Below are 26725 nucleotides of genomic sequence, written 5' to 3'. Positions count from 1 at the left end.
CCAATGAGTTACAAGGATTCCAAATGCATTTTCAGCACATCTCCTGTTTGAGGAAGAAAATACAGAATCACATCAGTTGTCCCATGGCACGAGTTTAGACACTCTACGCATAAATTTCACATGCAATGTGAAGACTGTAATTTGCAATAAATGCTGTAGCTGTTCTCACTTCATACCTGTGCACAAAATCTTAAGCATATCTGTAACCTGACACCAAGCCAAACTTCCAGTATATAATGACGGTATCAGTTTTGTTCTTGTTACCTTGCTCGGCTGAGGCGGTAGTTGAAGATCCGTTTGCTGGCCTCCAAACCACGCCCGGGGTATGGCCTCAAGAAATCATGTCGCAGTTGGAAGGCCTCATCCCCGACAAAGACGCAAGGTGCAGGCAGGGTTGTGGCAGGCAGGGGCAGGTCTCTCGGCAAGCCTAGCTGTCCACTCTCAAGGCGCTTTCCAAAATTTGATTCTTGCAGGACTCCCCCATCACTCTGCTTCCCGTACGCACCAACGTCTACTACAGTGAACTTGTAGGTGCTGTCCACTGCGGCAAGGAGAACAATGGAGAAGGTGCCCTGAAATGAAAAAAAGTTGCGATAATTCTTTTAAGATGGGAGCCACAGTAATAAGTTTATTTCATAAGTATCCCCAGACATTTTGAATGCGTTACAACAAAAATAATGTTCGTATCATTATTAGTTTGGTAGTTACCGAAACTAAAATACATGGCTTTCTGTGGCCAGTTATATTTTTTATAGTTATTATTATCGTTAATTTTTTTTTTATAATCGCATGTCTGCAACGGTGACTGGTACCCTCATGCTTGGTGACGGATTTATTATTTTCAAATCCTAAAAAAAAAACGGCTGCAAAGGGGATGCCTGACTCTCGAAGTATGTTTGTTGTTTTCCTTAGTCTGGCTTTGATTAGACGATGCTGAAGTGCTAAAATAGTGTTTTGCAGCTTTTACATGTGCTGCGATACAGCGTATGGAGCATTTAGAATGTATTCTAACTGGCATGGCTAAAAACTTGTATTGAACCAGCGTACTACAAAATAAAATCTTGCAATGTTAGAGACCACCAGCGCATGCAGAAGGCTCTATGAAAATCAACTTATAAGACGAAGCGAGCTGAAGTATTAAGGTAGCAATATATGCCCCACAATGGAAACTTACCTTATAGTTGAAGTACATGCTCCCAGAATTGGCAGGGGCTCTTATCTCGATATGTTTCCCATCCACAGCCCCAATACAGTTCGGAAACTGCCAGCTCTCCGCAAAGTCATTGCCAATACGCACCCAAGTTGCCAGATCTGGATCCTGAAAAAAGGTACACAAGAAAATGAAAACACACCCATTAGGCAAACAGTAATTGATGGTGGTGACATACACTGCAATTCTTAATTTTACATGTTTATTTATTTATGAGACTCAAAATGCATTTAGCATGGCCAACAAATGATAAAAATTGTGGGGTGTAATGGCCAAAAGAGATTCATGGGCTATGAGGGAGACTTTAGGGTTGGGCCTCGAATAAATTTCACCCCATGAGGTTTTCAACGTGCACTGGCATGACAAAGTATATGGACCTGTTGCAATTCACCTCCATACAAATGCATCGACCAGGTCAACAAATTTTTGAGCAGCGATTACATTACCAGGTTATAAAAAACACAGATAAGCAGAATTAGTACAGGTCTGTCAGGTGGTGCCTGCTGCACATTTATTTTGTTATTCATTCTAATGCTCCTGCCTCGTGAAAATGAAAGACATCTTGTACACAGCATTTAGATTAGATTGTTCTTACATTTTAACTTTCCTAATCGTGCTTCTCCCCTGGTAGATTTTGCGGGCGCAAATAAACTCGTCCTTTCAGTGGTACTCAGTATGTGCGCTGTCCGTCACTAAGTCAGCTGTTCAGCCGCTTTTAAACCCACTTAATTGCAAGACTATTTTAAATAACCAGCCGAAATTGCAGTGTAATGGACTTCTCATGCAAAACTAACAAAGACTGTCGAGTAAGTATTCAGGTGACCTAGCTAAAGTTGCAACTACACCAGGCATCTGTTATTTCAAAAATGAAATGTAAGAAGCTAATATGCATCTGTTGCTGTAGTCGTCACATTACTTTTCTCAAAATGTCTGAAGCACACTCCTTTGGTAGTAAAATATGCTTTTGTTCCCTCCAAGATGTAATGAATTTAAATGCCTTACCCTCTTTTTTAATTATCATTCCATGTTTATGTCACACACGGCCATATGAAACAAATGTCCTTCATACATAAGTACTCACAGGCATGTACAGAGGCTGAAGTCTGGACCACAGAGCTTGACATGTCACACGTATTGCTGCCCTTGCTGTCGAAATCCCCACACGAAAAGAAAGGGAAACATTTCTTATAAGGTCACCTGATGACAAGTACCTGGGAAATTGATGTGGTAACAGATGTAAAGAAATTCATTTTGCATAGGAAGCTGTAAGCAGCCAACAAAATGCTTTTACTAGAATGTAATGCGAATATGTACCAAACAACTGAAAAAGATGCCTGGATGATTCAGCAAAAGAAGCACACAGCTCAAGTTTTACAGCTCTGTGGTAGTACTGCATTACATTTTAAGTATCTGTGGCTCGATTTAACTCTATTATCTCAGAGAAAATTGTTTTCTTTCTTGTCCATCTCAGATCGCAAGCACAGTAGTAGCTGCAAGCTTGTTCTATGGTGCATGAAAATAGCCATCACATCTGACACTTCACATACCTGAGAGTAATAGCCAACCTTTAAGCAGGGCATATTGGCTCCCTGACAACATATTTCCTCTAGAGGTCTTCTCCAACAAGTGATAAAATGAAGTAAAACTCCTGTGGGTTCATTCTGTAATACTTTTTGAAGTAATTCAAATCTCCCTCCCTCATCTTTTTCATCTGAAATACAATGAAGCCAATAATGATTACACAACACACAAGAAAAACAAGAAAAAAATACCCGAGGACGCAGAAGGAAAGTTTCTGCTGCAGCCCGCCTCCACTCATATTTTTGATATTACAGAGTTTAGAACGTAAGCGGCGCTGGTCTACAAGGTCACGCGGACTATGTGAATAGCAAAACATCCAATGATTGCCGCGTATCCTGTCACAGTTGCCGCACGGTAGTCCGCGACATGCAGATTCAGTGAACCACCCGCGGCGCGCAGAGGCGGCGATAAGCTTTAGCAGATAAGTGGCTGGGGGCGACAGCGCCACAGCGCTGCAAAAACGTCAGCGCTCCGCGAGTACCACGCCTGTAACGATTCGCTGCTCCACGTTAGCTTTAAAAAGTTGGCACTACGCCGTGTTTAAACAAGATGGGTCGCTCAGGGCGTCAGCGTCACTGACTTCATTTTACACTAACGAAGTCCAAAGTTCGGCTAGCTAGAACTGGTTGTTAGCCCAGCGCATGTGTCTGTCTCCTCTTCCTACCCGTACGTCAGCGCTGTTTCGTCGTACCGTTCAACATGAACCAACCACACCGACTCAGCCCTCTCCTAAGATAGAATTTACATGGTTCTTACCGTCGTGAAGAATTCGCTCTCTGTGTGGCGAGCTCTCCAGGCTGGCCGCACCCACCACCTCCGCTTCATCCTCTTCTGCTTTTCTTTCAGAAGAAGCAGCTTCTTCTTCAGAAGCAGCAGCCTTCGTCTCAGTGAGAGTAGTACTGCGAGAGTAGTACTGCGATGAAACACAGCGGCGTTCGCCTCATGAAACCAATAAAAATACCAAAACGCACCTGCAGAAAGCTGTTGTTGCCAGTCTCAAGACAAAGCTTGTCCTAAAATGAAACATTTCTTTCAAATTTTTCTATTACAACAATTACGACGCAGTCAAATGCAGATATAACTTTATTTATTACAAAAAAAAACGGTGATGTCATTCGTTTAAAGAACATGAATTGCCAATATTTTTTCCATTCCTTCGCGCGGATGCAAAAAAAGTGAACATCAGTCTGGTAACATTGCAAATAGGCGGAGCCTGATCGGCTGGCGCGCCGCGGCTGGCGTCGCTCCCATGTGTTCCTACATGCCGTGGTTCGGAAGTTCGGAAGCGGCGACCGGAGCGGCGCGCCGGACGCGTTGCCAGACATGTGTTCCCTGCTTAAGACTTAGCCATCTTGGACGGAGCTGAATCCGCGGCAAGGAACGTGAGTCGGATTTCAAAGCGCGTTCCACAGCACAAAAACGTGGTTAGCTTTCTTAAGCAGCATGGCCTCATGGTTATACAATCCGACAAAGAGGGAGGTTTTGTAGTGCTACTAAAGAAGAGAAACACTATATTTTTCTGTGCAGCACCAAATCTGGTAGGTTAAGGTTAGATTACATGAATCGAAAAAAGGTGGTACTAAGTGGTTAACTGTGATGAAATGCAGGCAGTGCATTTGAATGGATCCAAGGGTGGAAGTAAGAAATGACAACTGAGGAAGCCAAATAGCCGAACCATATTGTAGTTTAGAACTAATGTGTTTTATCGAACATTAATTTTAATGAAAGAGGGCACAGGTAAAAATTAGCTGCATTGTTTGTATATATATATATATAGCACAGTAAGATAAACGTACTTGGTTGCTAGAAATAAGATGCGAAATTAAGAAACGCTTCCCTTAAGTAAACATTTACTGGGAGTCGACGTTTCGGACAGAGCCTGTCCTTTATATATATATATATATATATATATATATATATATATATATATATATATATACTGTGCGATGTCAGTGCACGTTAAAGAACCCCAGGTGGTCGAAATTTCCGGAGCCCTCCACTACGGCGTCTCTCAAAGCCTTAGGGCCGAATTATAAAACGCTCCTTACCTAAGACCATTTCCTTACCTTACCAAAGGAGGCCTTCATGCCCCCTAAACGTAAGGCGCCCTTCGAGGGCCACCCCGAATTCTGAAAGCTCCCTTCACGCCACTTCACCCTCCCTCACGTAAGGAGCCCTAAGGGGCTCCCGGACCCTTCTGTTGTCGAGGGTATATGCTATAAATATGAAGAATATGCTAACATTTGACAAAAATAACTAATTGCGTTTAAGAACCTACATTTATATTGATATATCCGGGCACAATGCGAATTCTATTGCTCACGTTCTCGCTGAAAGTTTTGAAAAATGTTGCACGCGGCGGAGAAACAGGCTCCTCTGGCAACAAGGGCAACACGTACTTGCTGTGTGCGCCGAGTGCGGTAGCAGGTCGTCGTGCCGTGCTCGGCCGAGCGTACTTCACCGAAGACGAGAAAGACCTCTATCGAGCTTGTAAGCAAATATAGAAATGCAGTGGAATGCAAGAAGACTGATGCCGTGTCGCTCAACGCAAAATCAAGAGCGCGGGAGCGCTTACGCTCGGACAACAACAGTATGCTCAACCGTGGCCGCCGCGATCTGCTCCGGCGGCGGCGCACGGCTCAACGTTCGCCCACGAGTAGTCGGAGAGCTGATGAAGTTGTGGGACTGTTTGAAACGAAAGCTTAAAAAGGAGAACGCGAGGCAAAAAAAAGAAGTGACGCGACGGGTAAGTTTCCGTTTCTTCTTTAACATTCCGTTGTGCAATGTTGCGGTGGCCGGCGCCGACCTCGCTGCTTAAGTCGAGACCAAAATACTTTGAATATTTTGGAAGCTACTTTGAAAGCAAGGAGCATTTGGTGCAATTTTTCAGTGCTGCTATCACCGTACCACGCATTTTGCTTGTAGTAGAACCTGTGTAATGAACGCAAAAGCTGAAATGATTACGAACAAGTTAACCACTGTACTACAGTCGCGATCATGATTACCTGCGACGCTCTGTCGGCCACCTTCTCCGGGTGTGCGTTCGATAGAAAATACAGAACCAGGCATGCGGGCACGCTGCTCGACAGCTATATTTAGAACTTTACAGCAGCACCCGACTCGCATCTATTCGTGACGTGAGCTCGTACCACCTGAAGCGTGTTGCGAGTCATACCGAGAGCGACAGTACATCGTATTGATGCTAAATCAAAATCGTTTTGCCGCTTTCTGTAACTTGCGAATACTGCAAATGCCTTACTACTCTGTTGTCCTGGAATGCAGGCAGCTGTTCTGGAATGTGCATCTGCATGTGCTAGATTCCTCAGCCCATTTGTAAAGTCACAGTATTCTGAAAAAGCTCATGTGTCTGAAAAGGTAGTTGTAATGTTTTTTGTGGCTTATTTACTGTCTTGATGCTTTACATTAGATCACAGCAGCAAATATTTGCTGTGCACAGTGATGTTCTGTCAGTCTTTGTGCTTAAGACGCCAAGGAAGGAGGGCTACTTTCGTTCAGTGACATTTATTTGCTTGATTTGAGCAAGAACGTATTGAAATGTTTTATCACAATTTCTTGCAGAATACACACAAGACAGCCAAGCTAATGGCAGCCCAACGGGTGGATGATGTGCTCCGCAGCTCGCCAGCACCTGCTGTCCGCAATGCCAGGCTGGCAGGCGAAGAAGAGGAGGCAACTCCCCGGCCTACACGCAGCGACAACACAGGAACCGAGCCAGTGGTTCACCATCGGCAAAGTGGCCGTGTTGCTGCAGTGGAGGAAGCTCTGTCGACAGTACCTGAAAGCACGGCTTCAAGCTACAGAGGATGAGTGGGCACAAAGGAGCATTGAACATCAATCAAGGCTGAAAATGATTGTAGACGAGCATGTGCTAAAAGAGCAGCAAAACACTGATGAAAGGCACAAAAGAAATGCAATTCATTAGATGAACATGCGTGTCTTGCGAGAAAAAGAAAAAATGCAGAAGCTTAAGCAAGCTGTACTTGCCAAGCAACTCGAGGCTTTCTCTGCAAAGCAGCAGTGAATAAAATCATTGTACCTAGTATTGTGCCACTGTCATTCAACCCTTTATCAACTCTTTAGGTCATTTTAGCATTCCTGCAGTATTGTCAGTTCATGCTGATATTCACTTGCAATTGCAAAGCATTTAACACACAACTTTACCTCTAAGCAAAATCCGTCTCACTGCCAGCTCTACTCTAGTTGTTTGTGATGCATCGCTGAATAAGTCGTGGTCACAGCTGGGTGCCCAGAAGGTTGTCAGGGGGGCATGGTCTTGCGTCAACCTCTTCGGGCTCATCGCCATTTGGAACTGGGTCCCTCAGGGAACACGCAATGTTATCAGTGCTGCGCATGCCGTGATGATGGCAGCTGACTGCTCAGTCTTCGTTTTGAGCTTCTTTCCCAGGCACAAGAACCTCCTCTTCCGCACTCCAAATGCTCGCTCTACTGAGTTCCACGTCTTAATATGGCTCCTGTTGTACCACCTGGGAGCATGAAAAATAATTAACACATGCATATCACGCACTGGTGTTACAAAATTGTTTCTCTTGCCTATTCTGTGTGCAAGTTTGTGGGTTCCGGAGTGGTGTCATCAGAAAGGGCAAACATGCATATCCTTGATCTCCAAGAAGGACACCACATACTGCCTTTTGTTGGTGCTCACCATCACTCGGCTGTTGCAGAAGATGTGGTTATCGTGAACAGAACTGGGCCAACTTGACACAACGTCGTAAAACTGAAGTTCAGGGCCTGCGACAGCCTGTAAAGGAAACAAGGAAAGGAAGTTCAGACCACTGTGGCATGTGAGAGAGAGAAACACTTTACTTAGTGACAAATTAAGCACTCAGCAGCTCCTCGGCCAGTCGTGCCAAGGCTAAATGGGCAGCCAGCTATGCCAACCCGAGCCCACGCACGCTAGGTTGACGGTAAAGGGCTGTGGGAAGTAGGGGCATTGCAAGGCTTGTGGCATGTGTGGATAATGCCAGGTATACATGCAACTGTAGTGTGCCCTTTTGCCTTGTAAACTACTCTGCAAAAGTGCGCCTACACCAGGCTCACAACATTTTTGTGTATGATGTTCTGTGCGTGCACCTGTATGCTGTGTGTGATCTCTCACGTGGAAAGGAATTGGCTGTCAAAGCCAGACAGCTAAACGCCTTTCCATAGGTTCCCATATGAATACTGCTTGGCACTTCTGCCTGCTGTGGAATGGCAAGACATGCTACCGCGCATAGCATGACATGCACATCCTTGAGGGATGTGTACCGTTGAACACTGCCGCAAACCTTCACACACCAAGAGGCACTTTTCTGGAGACACATTTCTTGCCAACGACAAAAATTGTACTAGATGTGAAATATCAGTCGATATTGGTATAAATCAATATCGATTGAGTGTTTTCTTTAAACTAGAAACCGAAAATAACGCAAGCCATATTCGACATCTGGCAAATCTGAAAGAAAAAGAAGCGATTTACCCTTTTAGAGAGCCTAAACCTAGTTGGTGCCTATACTGCGCATAAATACTGGTAAACAGCACCTGCAATATACACTTCCTTCACTTCTAAATGCATACAAATTTGCCAATTTCAACTTGTTTACCTGCACTCACCGTGAACTGCATTGCTTATACATAGACTGTGTTACAAAATGATTTTTTTTTCTTTAAACTGCACTAAGTGGTGTTTTTGCTTTCTCTAATTTGTACTGTTTTTTCATTGTGCTTGTTGTTGTACGGCTAAAAGGTACCAAACTTATGTAATGATGTTTGGATGACCATGTAAATTGCACATATGTACAAACGACAGGTAAGATTGTTCTGGGTGTTAATAATGTGTTTTACTGTGACTTTTTTTTTTCGTCGCCTCTCACAGCTGCCCGGCATAAGAGGGCTGCGGCTCAGTCAAGCTGTCTATGACAGCTTTATCTGAAACTCCTCTGTCACTTTTTGGAGTCAGAAATAAAAATAATTGATTGATTGATTGAAATGTTACTTACCTGCACATTTGTCGAGAAGAAACCTTTCCTGCTCCTGTACACTTTAGCGTTGTCTCTATCGGGGCTTTTTGTGGGCATATGCGTACAGCCAATGCACACAGTAACGCCGGGGAAACCTCCGATGCCGTAAAATCTTGTCATCGTCGGCTTTGCATCAGAAACACTCGGAAGGCGGACGTACTTCGGAAAGAGACGCACCCAGATCATTTACGTCACTACCCAAATGCTACTGCTGACAGCAGGCTGAGAAATATTCACCAAATCTCCCACCAGAGTCTGCATCGCGCCACTTCCGTAAAACCGGTGCGTGATGAGGAGCTTCAAGTGCGGTCGGTAGCGGAGATCCTCTGTTGTCTGCACTCGCATGTATCTGTAGCTCTTGAAGAATAGCCAGCACACAGCTTGTTTGGAAAAGCGATATCGGGCCAAGAATTCCTGGTCGTTGTAGTGCTCGAGAGGGTACAGCCCATCGGCCAGACGCCGTTGTCGCGAAACCGCGGCAGCTCGTACACACGGCAGCGCAAAAGTTAACGCGCGCGGCGCAAAAACCTGACGTAGCTTTCAAAGCTGCCGTTCTGGGTGACGAACAGAATTGCCTGCATTACTCCCTGTTTCCAGCGGCACAGGGATGTAGCACCAGGACGAACTTGGGAAGACTGTGTTCGGGAAAGCCGAAGAGCAACGGCCCGACGCGCACACATACGCAGCAATCAGAAAAAAAAAAAAAAAAACACGGCGCTCATACGGCGCTCGCCCGTGCGCGGGCGAGCAGCACGGGCGAACGCCGCAAAAGAGCTTGCGCAAACGACCGTCCCGCGTGCAGAGTTTTGCAGAGAAGCTTGCCTTCAGTTAGAGGAGCGGGGTTAGGAAGCATGAAGGTAGCATGCCGGCTACCTTAGCGCAGGGAAGCACCAAGGAGCCCTTAACTTAGGGCCCCTTAGTAAGGGACGTTTCAGAATTGACATAAGGTCGCCTTACGGTGTTTGAGGCGCCCTTAGTAAGGTAAGGAGCGTTTTAGAATTCGGGCCTTAGTCGCTTTGGGACGTTAAACCCCATAAACCAAACTAAACCAACCATATATATATATATATATATATATATATATATATATATATATATATATAGAGAGAGAGAGAGAGAGAGAGAGAGAGAGGGGGGGATGAGGGGCTCGTTATAAATATGAGAGAAGCCAACAGCCACAGAAACCAAGGGACACGAGGAATTTTTAATTAATTTATTTGGTGCTGTTGTTCGATTAAGAATATTACTGAATATGTTACCGCTTAAAGCTAATTGATTAGAAAAGCAGAAAAAAAAAATGCCCAGGCTTAGCTTGGTTAAGCCATGAATGCGTTGTATATTGCGCGGTCTTTTTGCGAGAGGTATTGCTTGGCGGCACTCGATTTTCTCAGCAGCTTTTCCTCCGTGACGTATGGATGGATGGATAGGAGCGCCCCCTTTGAAACGGGGCGGTGGCAACCGCCACCATGCTCAGCCGTTCTTTTTTTTTGTTCATTTCTTTTTTCCTTTTATCTTTTTTCTGCCTTTATTTTTTTTCACGTGGTATGGTGACGTCACGTCACCACGTGACGTGACGTTACCAAACCACGTGACGTCACGTCACGTGGTTTGGTGGCTGCCCGGCAGCGCCCAAGGGCTGAACTGAGTGATTGCAATATGCTACGCATAAAAGCAACCACATGCCGCCGGTGGGATCCGAACCCACGACCTCCGAATTACGCGTCCGGTGCTCTACCGTTGGGTGGCGCTGGTGAACACTCTAAAGGTTAGGTTATTTGTAAACATAAATACCCCCGAAAGCAGAAGAATTGACAGCCGTGGCCGTAGCTCAGCGGTAGAGCACCGGACTTCGGCTGCGGTGGTGGCAGACAGCGGTTCGCAGCCTAATTGCTCCGTACAACTGGTTGCAGGTTGCAGACTGCACGACGGATTTCTCCTTCGCCTGGAATTCCCAAGACTGTGGGACCTGCAGTAACCTTCTTTGAACTGATCGGCTATGGATGCACGGCATTTCGTTTCCTCAAGCAACTACCGCTGCTAGCGTCACCAGGCTGCTATCGCCGGAATGATTTGTGCCGCTCCTGTCACGCCCACTGCTCGTCACTTCGGCTGCGGTGGTGGCAGACAGCGGTTCGCAGCCTAATTGCTCCGTACAACTGGTTGCAGCTTGGTGCTTTCCCCTTTACATTTTCAGTCTTGGTCTTACCCTGCTGCCACCGCTGCCGAAAGTGTCTTGCTTTGTGCTGTGCCTTTTTGACCTGTTGGCCCGTGTTAGATAAGACATGGCTGGCCGCGATAAAGTATGTGCGGCATGTTCCAAAGCAATTCCAGCCAAAGGCCGTGTAATGGAATGCTCTGAATGTAGCAACTTGTGCCACCTAGGAAAATGCTCTGGGGTGTCTGAAGCTGCTGCGAAGGGAAAGGCTGAGGCTTTTTTCGAGGTCTGGAAATGTGGCACATGCTGTTCGTCACGCCTGAGAGCGGCGGTAGGCGGCAAGGAGGGAGACGAAGTCAATATACCTGTCATTCTCAGAGCTATCTTTGCGAGACTTGAGAAACTTGAACATCGTCCAGAAAAAGTTGAAAATATTGACAAGTCGATCAATATGATGTCAGAGAAATATGATGAAGTGTTAAAAGCAATGGCTAGACAAGAGGCAGAGATTAAGGAACTTCGAAAGCGAGTAGTTGTCCTTGAAAGTTGTAGTAACAATGAGGAAGTGAATCATCTGAAGGTCACTGTGAACGATTTGGAGTGGAGGAGTAGACGGCAAAATTTGGTCTTCCATGGCATTTGGGAGTCAGATGGTGAGAATTTGCTTGAAAAAGTGAATGATGTGGCCCACTCAATTGAGCTTCTTGAGCTGTGCGAAGGCGATGTGGATGCCGTGCACAGGCTTCCCGCGAAACAAGGCAAAGTTCCAGGTGTGCTAGTTCGTTTCACTTCCCAGAAGCTCAGAGATCAATGGTTTTTGAAAGGCAAATCACTCAGAACGTCTGACTCTGGGGTCTCAATCGTAGAAAACCTGACTCGGTTGAACAGAACGCTTCTCGATTCTGCGAAGAAATGGGCTGATGCGAATGCCTACAAGTATGCCTGGCACCGGAACAACAAAGTGCTTGTACGAAAGGCGAACGGGGAACTGGCACACGTGATTCGATGCGATGACGATTTGAGGAAGCTGTTGCAGTGAGTCACTGCTCTTGATTGTAATTAGTTCCTTCTATATGGATGATACTTACCTCTCTCCGAATGATATTAATAATGAGGTTCAGGGTCAGTCTAACCATTTTTCAGTGCTGTGTTTGAATATTCAGTCTGTTCGCGATAAACCTGACACTTTACGTGCATTCCTTCAACAGGTTAAATTCATGTTCTCTGTGGTAATGCTTACTGAGACATGGGCCAAAGACAAAGTTGATTGTCCTGAGCTGCTCAACTATCAGTCTTACTTCCTAAACACAACAAGCAGAAGAGGTGGAGGCGTTTCTTTGTTTGTGCTTGATAGTGTTCAGTGTGAAAGGGTTGATGACATTACTTCGGTTACACCTGATTATGAGGTGCTCTCAGTTTGAAGCAATAAGAACCTCTTCACGGTTGTGTGTCGCCCCCCGAATGGTTGTTTTGAGAAATTATTTCACTATCTGGAGCGTGTTTTTCAATTTGCCACTGAATATAATTACACTGTATATATAGGTGGTGATTTCAATGTCGATATGCATGAAAATACACCCAGAAAGTCACGACTACCATTACTAATGGAATCATATTGTCTTGTAAACGTTGTGGCATTACCTACACGCATAACACCCACTACGGAAACACGTCTTGATTTGCTGATTACAAATAACGCAACAAATGTGCTCTCAACCGGGGTTATTAATTATGCTATTAGTGACCACCTGCCTGTTTACATCGTATGTAATAGTGTGCCTGTATTAAAATCAAACTGTAAACAAACAAATGTAACAATACAGCAGGTCACCTCAACCACGTTAGAAACATTTCGACGCAAAATAATGAACGTCAACTGGGAACGAGTTTTTGCTGGATTGACTGCTGACATAGCGTTTAGTTGTTTTCTGAAGATATTCGCTTGTATATATCGTAACAGTTTTCCGCACAAATATGTAAAGAAACCAAAACGAGCTCGTAAACCCTGGATTACCTCGCATATTCTTCGAATGATTGCCAGGAAAAATTCCCTCTATCAGAAATTCTTACAAAGTCGCAGTCCAGAATCGTGGGCAACGTTCAAGAGGTACCGAAACAACCTGAACTTAACTTTAAGAAAAGCGAGGAATGCATATCACCTTAACATGTTCGCTGGTTTGACCGATCAAAAGAAAGCTTGGAATAGGTTGAATCGAGTCTTGAACCCTAACTCTACAGATACAATCGACAGTATTACAATGGAAGGCATTAGTTATAGCGGACTCGCACTCGCAAATAAGTTTAATAGCTATTTCAGTGGACTTGTTGATAGTGAACACAACAATATGGCATTGGATTGCATTACGATTCATACAAGTAACAGTATTTTTAGAACATGTTGTAACGAAAATGAGGTGCTTAATGTATATAAAGGCATGAACAATACAAACACTGAAGATGCTTTTGGACAGAAAATGAAACCTGTTATGTACGTCTTGGACATTATCTGCCCAATTTTAACTTATATTTATAACTTGTCTTTGACTACCGGCATTTTCCCTTCGGACATGAAAATAGCAAAAGTATTTGTTCTTTATAAAGGTGGTTCGAAAAACGATCTTGGTAAATATAGGCCAGTGTCTATATTGCCTATTTTTTCTAAGAGATTGGAAAAAAACAATACATTTACGACTTTCCAATTTTCTTGAAAAATACAACGTGATAACTCCAAGACAGTTTGGATTTAGACCTAAGTCCTCTACTGAAATGGCTCTCCTGAAGCAAAAAGAAATAATCCTAAATAACATTGAATGTAAACAAATAACCCTTGGAATATACATAGACTTCTCCAAAGCCTTCGATAGGATTCATCACGAAACTCTTCTTCTTAAACTTTCTGCACACGGTGTCCGGAACAAGGCACTATCTCTTATCACTAGCTATTTAACTGACCGATATCAGTACGTTTCTATAGATAATCATCGCTCTACTTATAATAAAATAAAGCATGGTGTACCTCAAGGAAGTATCCTTGGTCCCTTATTATTTAATGTATATATTAATGATTTAGTACAGATTGACTCCAAAACAGAATACGTAATTTACGCTGACGAGACTACTTTATTTCTGTCCGGCACCAACGTGAATGATATAGTAGAAAAGGCTAACAGCGTGTTTGGCAAACTTAACTCATGGTCTGAAAAAAATTCTCTACTAATAAACACACGCAAAACAAAGGCGATATTTTTTAGAGCTAAAAATGTCAAATGGGCTGTACATACAGATTTAGTATTGGGTGGTAATATGATAGAAATAACTAATGTTGTAAAAACACTTGGCGTTCACTTCAATGAATTTATGTTATGGGATTACCACATCGAGCAAATGGAGAGTAAGCTAGCTCGCGTTGTCGGCATACTCAGAAGGTTAAAGTGCATGATACCTACTAGGAAAAAACTTGTTATTTACCATGCCCTCTTTGACTCTCATGTTTAATATTGTCATTTGGTTTGGGGTACAACGGCGCAAACTAATATTCAGAAGGTTTTGACATAACAAAAAAAAATGCAGTCAGAGCAATTGCGGGTGCCACATACTTAGCACATACGAGTGCTCTATTTGCAAAATACCCCATTATGGATGCAAGGGTTATTCATCAGTACCGTGTAATTCAGCAGTACAAATCTCAGGTACATAGTGACAGCACATTTTTTGCTGACCTTGCGAATCTACGGGAAAATACCGCTGTTCACAACACAAGACACTACGAATATTGGTATGTACCTTGTCCACGCACAAATTACGATTTTCAAACTCTCAGGTATGTGTTGCAATCTTTCTTTAATAGAAATGCCTTCACTAATCAATCTATTCTTTCTGTTTCATATAACGCTGTCAGAAATATGTTCTTACAAAAGAATGAATCATATCCAACTGTAAAATAAACAAAGTATCCATGTGCTGTGATTAAACTATCATTTGCGTGTGTGTAACAGTACCGAGACTATTCTGGTGATCTGTTATGAAGATATTGTACATATTTGTTATTTCATGCATTCTCTTGTTATTGTTTTACTGCTGTCTATCATCGCCGTGCCAAGCCGCTACGGGAGATGGGAGCTTTGTCAAGCCGCGTGCGCGGCTTTTTTTCCTTTCTCCTCAGCCATTGTACATGACTGAAATAAATGCACTGAACTGAACTGAACTGAACTGCGTAATTCGGAGGTCGTGGGTTCGGATCCCACCGGCGGCATGTGGTTGTTTTTTCTTCTGCTTTTCTAATATATTAGCTTTAAGTGGTAGCATATTCAGTAATATTATTAATCTGACAACACCACAAAATAAATAAATTAATTAAAAACCCCTCGTGTCCCTTGGTTTCTGTGGCTGTTGGCTTCTGTCATATTTATAAGCCCCTTATCACCCCTCTCTTGTTTGCTTACTTGCTTAGCGAGGGCCTCGGTTCTGGCAGCCTTGACGCCATAGGAAGCATAAGAAGGTTCTCACACAGCATCCACTCTCGCCGTTCGATGACGTTCTACGTCACATCAGCGGTAACTCAGGACGTAATAAGGGAGTAATTACTCGAGGGAATCCACCCGAGCGCAGCCATACGGCTACAAAGCCGTATCCGTATGGCGTATCCGTATCCGTAGTGTAGCCGTATGGCTGCGCTCGCGTGGATGTCAATGAGTAATTACTCCCTTATTACAAATCTACTCCACCTTGGGGGATTCCCCTAAACATTTGACCAACACTGTTCCCACTTCGAGTTATTGATCAATTCGCTCTCGCCCTACCATAAGCTTGCCGTCCCGGTTACCTCAATTGGTAGAGCGACTACTCCGGTGAAGCGGTGGTACCGGGTTCGAACCCCGGACCAGGGCGAATTTTTCTTTAACTACGAAGTTTCTGAGAAAGCTGTATAGCTTTCCTTTGTAGCCGTATGGCTGCGCTCGGGTGGATGCCAATGAGTAATTACTCCCTTATTACAAATTTACTCCGCCTTGGGGGATTCCCCTAAACATTTGACTAACTCAGGACGTGCTACGTCCGCCGCTTAAGAGCGTGGGTGGCGCTGGTGAACACTCTAAAGGTTAGGTTATTTGTAAACATAAATACCCACGAAAGCAGAAGAATTGACAGCCGTCGCCGTAGCTCAGCGGATAGCACCGTACGCGTAATTCCGAGGTCGTGGGTTCGGATCCCACCGGCGGCATGTGGTTGTTTTTTCTTCTGCTTTTCTAATCAATTAGCTTTAAGCGGTAACATATTCAGTAATATTCTTAACCGAACAACAGCACAAAATAAATGAATTAATTAAAAATATCTCGTGTCCCTTGGTTTGTGTGGCTGTTGGCTTCTCTCTCATATATATATATATATATATATATATATATATATATATATATTGTAACGTACTTGTTGACGACGGAGGCTTTAATAAGAAGTGCGAAGACAGACAAGGCCACGGCGACAGATTCCGCACGGCGCGAGCCCTACTTCTCCGTCGTCAGCAGCTATGCGCCACCTGGCAATGCTAGGTGGCATTATCCCCCCCTTATGGAAAAAAAGAGCGCTGTCGACGTAACAAAAAATAAACAAAACACGAGCAAAGTTCAGCGACTGAAGCGTTCCAAGACATCAACACGTCTGCGTCACCGAGTATAGTACGGTTTAAGCCGTGCAACGTGCACAATGTCAGAGCTGGGCTGTCGGCGTCGGGGTTGCGCAACACCGTCCGGAACCACTTCATAGTTTACGTCACTCACACGCCGGATCACTCTGTAAGGGCCAAAATAGCGGCAGAGCAGTTTCTCGCACAAGCCTTGGCGACGGACAGGAGTCCATACCCAGACTTGGTCACCGGGTTTGTAGTCAACCTGTCGGTGGCGAAGGTTGTAACGGCGCGCATCGGTGCTCTGCTGTTGCCCGATGTGCACGCGGGCCAGCTGACGGGCTTCTTCAGCACGTTGGGCAAATTGTTGAGCGTCTGGGTCGAGTTGGTCATCCTCTGGGCACGGGAGCATGACATCAGGCATGCTCTGAACTTCACGTCCGTACACAAGGCGGAACGGTGTAAAGCGCGTAGTTTCCTGCGGGGCGGTGTTATAGGCGAAGGTGACATACGGCAGGACCTCATCCCAAGTTTTGTGCTGGACATCTACGTACATGGACAACATGTCCGAAAGGTTCCTGTTCAATCGTTCGGTCAAGCCATTGCTCTGCGGATGGTAGGCCGTGGTCTTGCGGTGCGTTGTGCAGCTCAGCCGAAAGATGTGGTCGATTAGCTGCGCTGTAAACGCCGCCCCTCTGTCTGTAATGACGTGCGATGGGGCGCTGTGTCGCAAGACGATGTTGTGCATAAAAAACTCCGCGAGTTCGGAAGCTGTGCCACGAGGGATCGCCTTGGTCTCGGCGTAGCGAGTCAAATAGTCGGTAGCAACTATTATCCACTTATTTCCGGCCTGCGACAAAGGGAAAGGGCCGAGGAGGTCCATGCCGATCTGGTCGAACGGAGCGCGAGGGGAATGGGCTTGAGAAAACCCGCCGGCTTATGTGGTGGCGTTTTCCGGCGCTGGCATTCTTGGCAGCTTTTAACGTAGCGTTTGACATCAGCAGGAAGTCCAGGCCAGTAGTACATGTTCCGCACTCTGGCGAGCGTACGTGAAAAGCCCAAGTGGCCAGATGTGGGCTCATCGTGGCAGGCGAAAAGAACGTCAGCTCGGAGATCAGCTGGAATGACCAGAAGGTAAGGTCTATCGTTGCCTCTCGAGTTCTTCTTATACAAGAGGCCTTGCCGCAAACAGAAGGAGCCAAGACGTCGAGAGAAGTGGCGAGGTATAGCCGTATCGCTACCTTCAAGGGCGTCAATGAGAGGGCGAAGTTCCGAGTCCGCCCTCTGCCGGGTCAGTAGGTCGGAGGCGGTGAGCGTACCAAGGAAGCCGCTGTCGTCATCGGGCGCTGCGTCGCCAGTATCAACTGGTGCACGCGATAGTGTGTCGGCATCTTCGTGTCTGCGGCCGGACTTGTACACAATAGTGATGTCAAATTCCTGGAGCCGTAAGCTCCAGCGTGCCAGGCGTCCAGATGGGTCTCGCAAATTTGCCAGCCAGCATAGGCAGTGGTGATCGGTTACGACTTTGAATGGGCGGCCGTATAGATAAGGGCGAAACTTCATGGTGGCCCACACGACCACAAGACATTCTTTTTCAGACGTAGAGTAATTGCTCTCGGCGCGGGAGAGAGTACGGCTAGCATAGCGTTACCGGAAATGGTGGCGGCGAAACCGCAGCCGGGCGCCTCGCAATTTCAGCATAGGTGGGGCGGTGGCAGTCTCCTGGTAGAGGAGGTGTTTCGACAGCAGGAGCCCTGAACGCCTGTTGCACCTCCTAGCGAACAAGAGCAGAAATCGAACCTAGCGCTGGCTGCGAAGGGCTGCAAAATTTCAGGACCTCTTCACGCACTATGGTGCGAATTAGTTCACGCAGATCGTCAGGGTGCCTCCCGGAGGTAGCAAACGATGCGGTGACAGCAGCATGCACGGGCCGGTCGTAGGTCGCAGAACGTTGTTGCAGCACCTTTTCCATCGTTGTGGCCTCTGTAAGGAATGCAGCAACGGTCGATGGTGGGCTGCGCACGAGGCCTGCGAAAAGCTGCTCTTTGACGCCACGCATCAAATGCCGGAGTTTTTTTTCTTCCGGCATGGCCGGGTCAGCTCTTCTGAAGAGGCGCGTCATGTAATCGGCGTACATCTGGACACTTTCGTTCGGCAGCTGGATGCGAGATTGTAGTGCACGCTCAGCTGGTTCACTACGATCCACGCTTGTGTAGGCCTGCAGCACCCGACGACGGAACTCATGGCACGTGATTAAAACGTCCTCTCGGTTTTCAAACCAGGTGCGAGCGCCATCCTCGAGGCTGAAGTAAACGTTTCGGAGTTTGGCTGCGTCGTCCCATTGGTTAAACGCAGGTACGCGCTCAAAATGAAGGAGCCAGTCCTCCACATCCTCAAAAAGTTCCCCACGGAACGTCTTGGGAATCCGCGGAGTCTGCAAGGTGTAGTGGGATGGCGCGGCAGCGGCAGTTTGCAGAGGAGTAGTAGTGGCTGTCTCCATGGCGCCGCTCTCGACTAGTCCTACCTCCGAAGGCAGTCCCTGGATCCTCCGACTGAAGCGATGTACCGGGGTGTCAAGTGTTACAGGGCTGGCGCGACGGCTTCCTGGAGGGGTCTCTTGCATGGGCTCACGGGGACCCAGCACCTCCACCAGACTGTAACGTACTTGTTGACGACGGAGGCTTTAATAACAAGTGCGAAGACAGACAAGGCCACGGCGACAGATTCCACACGGTGCGAGCCCTACTTCTTCGTCGTCAGCAGCTATGCGCCACCTGGCAATGCTAGGTGGCAATACATTGTGACGCCCATGAAAAGGCGATACCTATTCTGCATGGTCGGCGTTCCTGACTAAGCCGAAGATGAGGAGAACGAGGTTGGTGTCGTCTCGTGCTCGGCAAGCGGACGCAGCTGCTTTCAATCCTCCATCCCGGTCTTAATAAACCCCTGGGTGTAACATCTTGGTGAAAGGTGCCGGGTGTACTGGTTCCGTGAAGACGGATCCTCTGCTTGAACCTCACCGGAGTAGTCGCCTTTCTGGTCTGCCGCCTGCTGTGCTCATGATGTCCCTGGACGGCGACGCTCCGAGGTCTGTGCCCAGCAGTTCATGGCAGCATTTCCGGGAGCCACGGCCGTTCGCAGGCTCAACCAGCGAGGACGTGGATGAATGGCTTACCCACTACAAACGGGTGAGCCGCTACAATAAGGGGAACTCTTTCGCGCGACTTGCCAACGTCGTCTTTTCCCTAACCGACACGGCCCAAACGTGGTATGACAACCACAAGGATTCATTTACGACATGGGACCGCTTTGTAGAGAAGCTAATGAAGTGTTTCGGCGACTCTGTCACGAAAAAGAAGCGGGCTGAACAAGCGCTTGCGCAAAGGGCTCAGCTTCCCGGAGAGACCTGTACAAAGTACATTGAAGAAATCATTAAGTTATGCAAGGTCGTCTCTCCTGGCATGACAGAAGAAGATAAAGTTGGCCACCCACTTAAAAGATTTGCAGACGACATTTATAATTTTCTTATCGGCAAAGCAAGTCTCGAGTCCGTGTCTGACGTCATTCAGCACTGCCGCACGGTTGAGACATTGAAGATACATCGCATCACACCGAAATTCGGACGTTTGGCCGGAGTGACAATGGTGGCAGCCGTAGACACAACATCGTCGTGTGATCTGGCTTCCACGATCCGCCAGATCATGCGCGAAGAGTTTACCAGGTCGCTGGAACTCACTCGTAATTGCTCAGTGCTCACCCCTTAGTAATGTAGTGAACATAGAAACGCAAGTTCTCTAATTCGACTAGATTTTAAGGGGGAACGATAGCTGGAAACTAATAAGGAAGAAGCCCATCAGCAAGTTAGCGGTAAGAGGGAAAGTAAAAGAATTTACAATCTTGCATCAGAACAGACCTCCCGCTTTAACCCAATATGATCACCTCAGCGCTCCAGCAAGAAGGGATAATTTCATAGATAACAAAGTAGAGTACGTGATAGATAGAAGTAGGGGGTAGGGTAGCTGAACAGATACCGGAAAGTTGTCTCACGAGATGAAAGACCCGATTAGGATTTTCCAAAAGCCTGAAAGGCTTTAACCCCACAACATAGAACTGGCAGAGTTGTCAACATTATTCAATATGCTTCAGGTAATTAACACGCGTAACGAAGTTTAATATGCACAGCATTGAGAATGCTCTAAAGAACGAAAGGAGCGTAAAAGCAGCCGAGACGAAACTAGGCATAAGCGAAAATTGGATCTATGCACTGAGCGATAAAAGGGGAATGCCATTGCCAATATGGATAGCATAGTTATGGGGGCGGAGAATTTCTACACAGATTTACAAAGAAGCCAAAATTATTGAGGGCAATAATGACAGGGGCAGCCAAGTAGAGGATTGGGAAATTCCGCAAGTAACAAAAGAAGTACGTAAATAAGCCCTTATAAGCAATAGAAAGAGGGGAAGAATCTGGTGACGTCGTGTAACTGCGGATCTGTTGAAGGATAGGGGGGAGAATGTGCGTGAAAAACTGACCGCCCTGCATACACAATGGCTCATGGCCTCCAGTGTATCACCATCTTTGACAAACACTGACATCATCTTCGTCCATAAGGCAGGAGATGACAAGTGCATGAAAAGTTAGACAACTCAGATTGCGGCCCTGTGAATATAAGGTATTTAGCAAGGTAATAGCTAAGGGAATCAGAGCATCCTTAGACATTAATCAAGCAGAGAACCAGGCTGGCTTACATAAAGGCTGCTTGACAGTGCAGTGTATTCATGCAATGAATAAAGTGACAGAAAAACTTGCATAATACAACCAACCTTTATACATAGCCTTCAAAGAATGCAAGGAAGCATTTGACTCTGCCATAATTCAGCAGTCGTGCAGGCATCACGTAACCAGGGTCCAAAAGACACATATCTAAAAGTACTGGAGAGTATCTATCAAAAATCCGCAGCTACCATAATCCTCCCTAGAGAAAGTGATAAAATCCTAATTACGGTTTACAATAGGTATTTAGAGCTCTGGATTGACAAAATCTGGGGATAAAAGCTAATATAAAACTTCTTTGTAGTGTGCATTTCGCTCCTGTCATTGTCTTGCTAAGTAACTAGGGGGGGGGGGGGGGGCAAATTGTAGGGCATGGTTGAAAGCCTTGACAGACAAAGTAGAACAGCGGGCCTAGAAATTAATGTAACGAAAGTAACGTTCAGCAGTCTTGGAAGGGAACAGCAGTTTATGATAGGTCGTGAAGTCTCGAAAGTGGTAAGACAAAAAATCTACTTAGGTTTGGTTTGGTTTGGTTTATGGGGTTTAACGTCCCAAAGCGACTAAGGCTATGAGAGACGCCGTAGTGGAGGGCTCCGGAAATTTCGACCACCTGGGGTTCTTTAACGTGCACTGACATCGCACAGTACACGGGCCTCGAATTTCTCCTCCAAAGAAATTCAGCCGCCGCGGCCGGGATCGAACCCGCTTCTTTCGGGCCAGCAGCAAATATCTACTTAGGGTGTGTATAACTGCAAACAGACACCATACGAGTGAAATAAGTAGGAGAGTAAGAATGGCTTGCAGAAAAACTGGAAAACATTGTCGAATGATGAATAGCAACTTACCAGCATCCGTCAAGAAGAATGCATACAACAGCTGTCAGTTCCCGGTACTAACCTGTGGGGCGGGAACATGGAGGTTAACGAAAAGGGTCGACACTGAGAACAGCACAGCGAGCTATGGAAAGAAAAATGATACGTGTAATGTCAAGAGACGGCAAGAGGCAAAGTGGGTCAGGGAACAAACGCGAGTTAATGACATTCTTGTTGAAATCAAGAAGAAATAGGCAGGGGCAGGGCATAAAATGCGATGGCAAGATAACCGATGCTTGTTAAGAGAAATGGACTGCATTTCAAGAGAAGGCAAGCATACCAGGTGACGGCAGAGAGTCAGGTGAATGAATGAGACTAGGAAGATTGCAGGGACAAGGGACGCTGCTGGCACAGGACGAGGTGAATTACATACGATTTCAGCAGCGCGAACACGGTTAGGAAAAGACAGCGCTCTGTCCTGTCCGCCTTCTGTCTTTTCCTAATCGTGTTCGCGCTGCTGAAATCGTATGGATTCCCACCAACTAGCCCGCCAGATTGTGTGAATTACATGTAGATATAAAGGAAAGGCCGTTGTCTTATAGGGCAGTGTTAGCCTGATGAAAGAGATGCTTGATAAATCACCAGTTTTGCATTACTTCTGCAACAACATTCTCTTGTTAATGATTTGTGTCATGGGTCACCAAAGATGTGCACTGTTTGTGCCCAACTTTCAGCTTTAATCCTTTTCTCTAGAATAACTAAACAGTAAATTTTAGCTGTATTTTAGCTGTGTATTCTTTCTGGCGTACCATACTCCTTGCAACAATGGCAGCATTTAATTACATTCCAGATCCCAGCATATAGTCAGCTAATTATTTTTGCACCTGGTGTTACTGATTTTCATCCCTGCCTGTAATGAGTACATGTGTAGACATTAAAAGCATATACTGTAAGCACAACATGCGACCTTCGTCTTCATCTGTACATATCCATCATCATCGCTCAAAGCACAACATGCGACCTTCGTCTTCATCTGTACATATCCATCATCATCGATCATCTTCTTCTTCGAAGGGTTGGTCGCCATACTTGCGGGTGCCATTAAAGCTCGCTCCATCCTGCGCTCCGTCTCCTGTCTCACAAGTGGTGGAGTGTGCTCTCGATCCCTGCGTCCTCTCCGCCGCCAGACTGCAGCTACGTTCCGGTCGCCACCTGCTCGTACCATCCGCACCGATGGCTACCGTCAGCGACAACACCACTCGTACTCCCGGTGGGCCCCCCGTTCTTCTTCCTCTCGATTCGAACCGTCTGGAGCCAGCAATGATGAGCCAACCCGGTTCTTCCCAATCTTCTGGACACCCCACTTGGACCATCACCACACTCCAGCGCGAGCCTCCCATTTTTGCTGGTCTTCGTGGGGACGATGTCGAGGACTGGCTCGACCAATATAACCAGGTCAGTGCCTATAATCGTTGGGACTCAGCGATGAAACTTGTAAACGTGTCGTTCTACCTCACTGCCGTGGCCAAGACTTGGTTCGTCAACCACAAAGATGCCATCCCGGACTGGGCTCAATTCTCGGCACAGATACGACAAATCTTTGGCACATCGGTGCAAGCCCCGCTGTCTACAAAAAAAAGCTAGATACGCGCGTTCAGCTACCCGGTGAGTCCTACACATCCTACATTGAAGACGTGCTTGCCCTGTGTCGACGTGTCAACAGCGCTATGTCAGAGAACGATCGGGTACGTCATCTTCTGAAAGGGCTTGGGTCATTTGCCTTCAACACGCTTGCTGCTCAGAATCCAACGTCAGTCCAAGACATCCGAACAACTTGCCATCGTCTTGACGACCTTCAGTCGCTTCGATTAAAAGACACCTGGGACACCCCACTTTCACCTGACGTGGACTTACGCTCCCTCATTCGCTCCATTATCCGGGAGGAACTGCACGGCTCCACCTTACCGCCAGTTGATTCCCACCCGCCCCCAGCCCCGTCGTCCTCGCCTTTGCGTGATCTCATCAAAGACGAGCTCGCTTCGGTCACTCGCCCCTTGGCTGCGGAACCACCTGTACCGCGTTTTGTGCCTACCTATGCCCAGGTTGCTGCGACGCCTCCTGCTGCTGTTTACCCGTCGCATCCACAGCCCGTCCAGCAAACTCCGGTCTCTGTGTCCCCGAGCCCCGCTATGTGTCCTGTTTGGAGTCCGCCTGCACGTCGGCCGGTATGCCACTACTGCGGAATTCGCGGGCATGTTGCCCGTGTGTGCCGTCGGCGTCAACGCGACGAGCGCGAGTGGTACCCAGACTTTCGCAGCGGAGCTACGTACTCGTCACCTGCTTACCGTCCGGCGTTTGCCTCCAGTCCTCCTCGTCGCCCATCGTACGGGGACTTCTCCCAAGACGCTCCGCACTCGTCGTACGCTTACCGCCCACCGTTTGCTGACCCTACCAATTATCGTCCCTCCTATTCCTCTACCTCTCCGGACCGCTCCTCGACCGACAGGCCGTCGCGCCGCCGCTCCCCATCGCCTTTCCGCCGCTCGTCGTCGCCTCTACGTCCACCATCCTCCCAGACAACTGGCCACACGGAAAACTAAATTGTGCAGTTTCCGGAGGTAAAACTGCACCGCACGCCGCCCTCTCAATTCCTCCTGCACAGCCATCGAACTTGTTAACTGTTGACATTGAAGGCACTGTAGTAGAAGCATTGATCGATACGGGCGCCGCCATTTCTGTAATTAGTTCTGATTTATGTTCTCGTCTTCGCAAGGTGCGCACCCCTTACAGTGGTCCTTCTCTCCGTGCTGCCAATGATGAATCAATGCGTCCTTCCGGATTGTGTACGGCACGAGTCACTATCGACGGCATCCTGCACTACATAGTATTTGCTGTGCTTCCCTCCTGTGCTTATCCCCTCATCCTCGGCTGGGACTTCCTCCACTCTGCGCAAGCTGTAATTACCTGCTGTCCCCCTACTCTACAGGCTTCTGGATCCGACCTTTCAGCCGTTTCTGTCCTGCCTTCTCATCATCTGGTTACCACCGCTGATCATGTACTTTACCCCGGCTGCGAAGATGTCCTCTCTGTTGCTTCTGCCCACGTCAACGTTGGGGACGTTTTCGTCACACCAAGCCCCCGTCTTCTCTCAAGGGGCATCTTTCTCGTCGCGTCCCTGCTCCGCTTCACCAATGGGTCTTCACTACTGACTGCCTTCAACACTACGCCGGAACCCATTCTTCTGCGTCAAGGCACAGCCATCGCTTCTGTGGATACCACTCAACCTGTGGCCGTTCTTTCCTCTGCCCCATCAAGCTTCGCTCTTTCGACCCCTGCCTCTGCCTCTGCATCTATTTCAGCTGCTATCAGCCCCGGTCTCACCCCGACTCAAAAAGATGAATTGCTTGCCGTCTTGACCAAGCATGCCGCTTCCTTCGATACCCAGGCAACAACCTTGAGCCAAACCACCGCAGCTAAGCATCGCATCTACACAGATGGTTCGGGCATCATTCGCCGTCGCCCGTATCGTGTGTCTTCTAGTGAGCGCAAGGTTATTCAAGATAACGTAGCCGACATGCTCAAGCGCCACATCATACGCCCTTCTTCGAGTCCTTGGTCTTCGCCTGTTGTGCTCGTTCAAAAGAAGGATGGCTCAGTACGCTTTTGTGTTGACTATCGCGCCCTTAACAAGATCACTAGAAAAGATGTTTATCCGCTGCCTCGGATTGATGACGCCGTCGACTGTCTCCAAGGTGCACAATTTTTCTCTAGTCTCGACCTAAGATCCGGATACTGGCAAATACCATTGCATGAGGCCGACAAGGAAAAAACTGCTTTCGCCACTCCCGACGGATTATACGAATTCAACGTTATGCCGTTCGGCCTATGCAATGCTCCGGCCACGTTCGAGCGCATGATCGACACCGTTCTCCGAGGCCTGAAGTGGAAAACGTGCCTATGCTACCTCGACGACATAGTCATTTTTTCTTCGACTTTTTCTGAACACCTTATTCGTCTCGATGAAGTATTAAGCGCACTTTCTGAGGCCGGCCTACAGTTAAACACCAAGAAATGTTGCTTTGCTTCCACTTCTATCAAGGTACTCGGTCACGTCGTTAGCCAGAAGGGTGTAAAGCCTGATCCCGGCAAAGTGGCTGCAGTTTTGCATTTCCCTCGCCCATCGCGCGTCAAAGACCTGCGCAGTTTTCTGGGGCTAGCGTCATACTTCCGGCGCTTCATACGCAACTTTGCCTCTATTGCGGCCCCTTTGCATAAGCTCCTCTGCGCTGACCAGCCGTTTGTTTGGTCTGAGGCCTGTGAGGTCGCTTTTACTACCTTAAAGAAGGCTCTCACATCTGATCCGATACTGGCACATTTCGACGACAATGCTCCAACGATTTTACACACGGACGCCAGTGGACACGGCATTGGTGCAGTTCTTCTGCAGCGGCAGCACTCTTCGTGCGAGCAAGTCATCGCCTACGCCAGTCGTACACTGACTGCAGCGGAGCAGAACTACACGATAACTGAGCAAGAGT

General features: G+C 47.0%; 1 protein-coding gene across 1 annotated transcript; it reads right to left on the bottom strand.

The window, feature by feature from the left end:
• Nucleotides 1-1280: 1280 nt before the first annotated feature.
• Nucleotides 1281-9440, bottom strand: LOC149356610 (uncharacterized). Its single transcript, XM_089576388.1, has 5 exons — nt 9067-9440; nt 8809-8988; nt 7476-7571; nt 3548-3704; nt 1281-1318 (listed from the first exon to the last, which is right to left on the bottom strand). The coding sequence occupies exons 1-5, from the start codon at nt 9172-9174 to the stop codon at nt 1281-1283; spliced, it is 579 nt and encodes a 192-aa protein (XP_089432514.1). The 5' UTR covers nt 9175-9440.
• Nucleotides 9441-26725: the final 17285 nt, after the last annotated feature.

This window comes from Amblyomma mixtum, chromosome 3 (assembly GCF_055824585.1).
Source record: "Amblyomma mixtum isolate Tamu chromosome 3, ASM5582458v1, whole genome shotgun sequence".
Taxonomy (NCBI): Eukaryota; Metazoa; Arthropoda; class Arachnida; order Ixodida; family Ixodidae; genus Amblyomma; species Amblyomma mixtum.
Note: the sequence above shows the minus strand (reverse complement) of the source record. Positions and strands in the feature narration are given on the sequence as shown.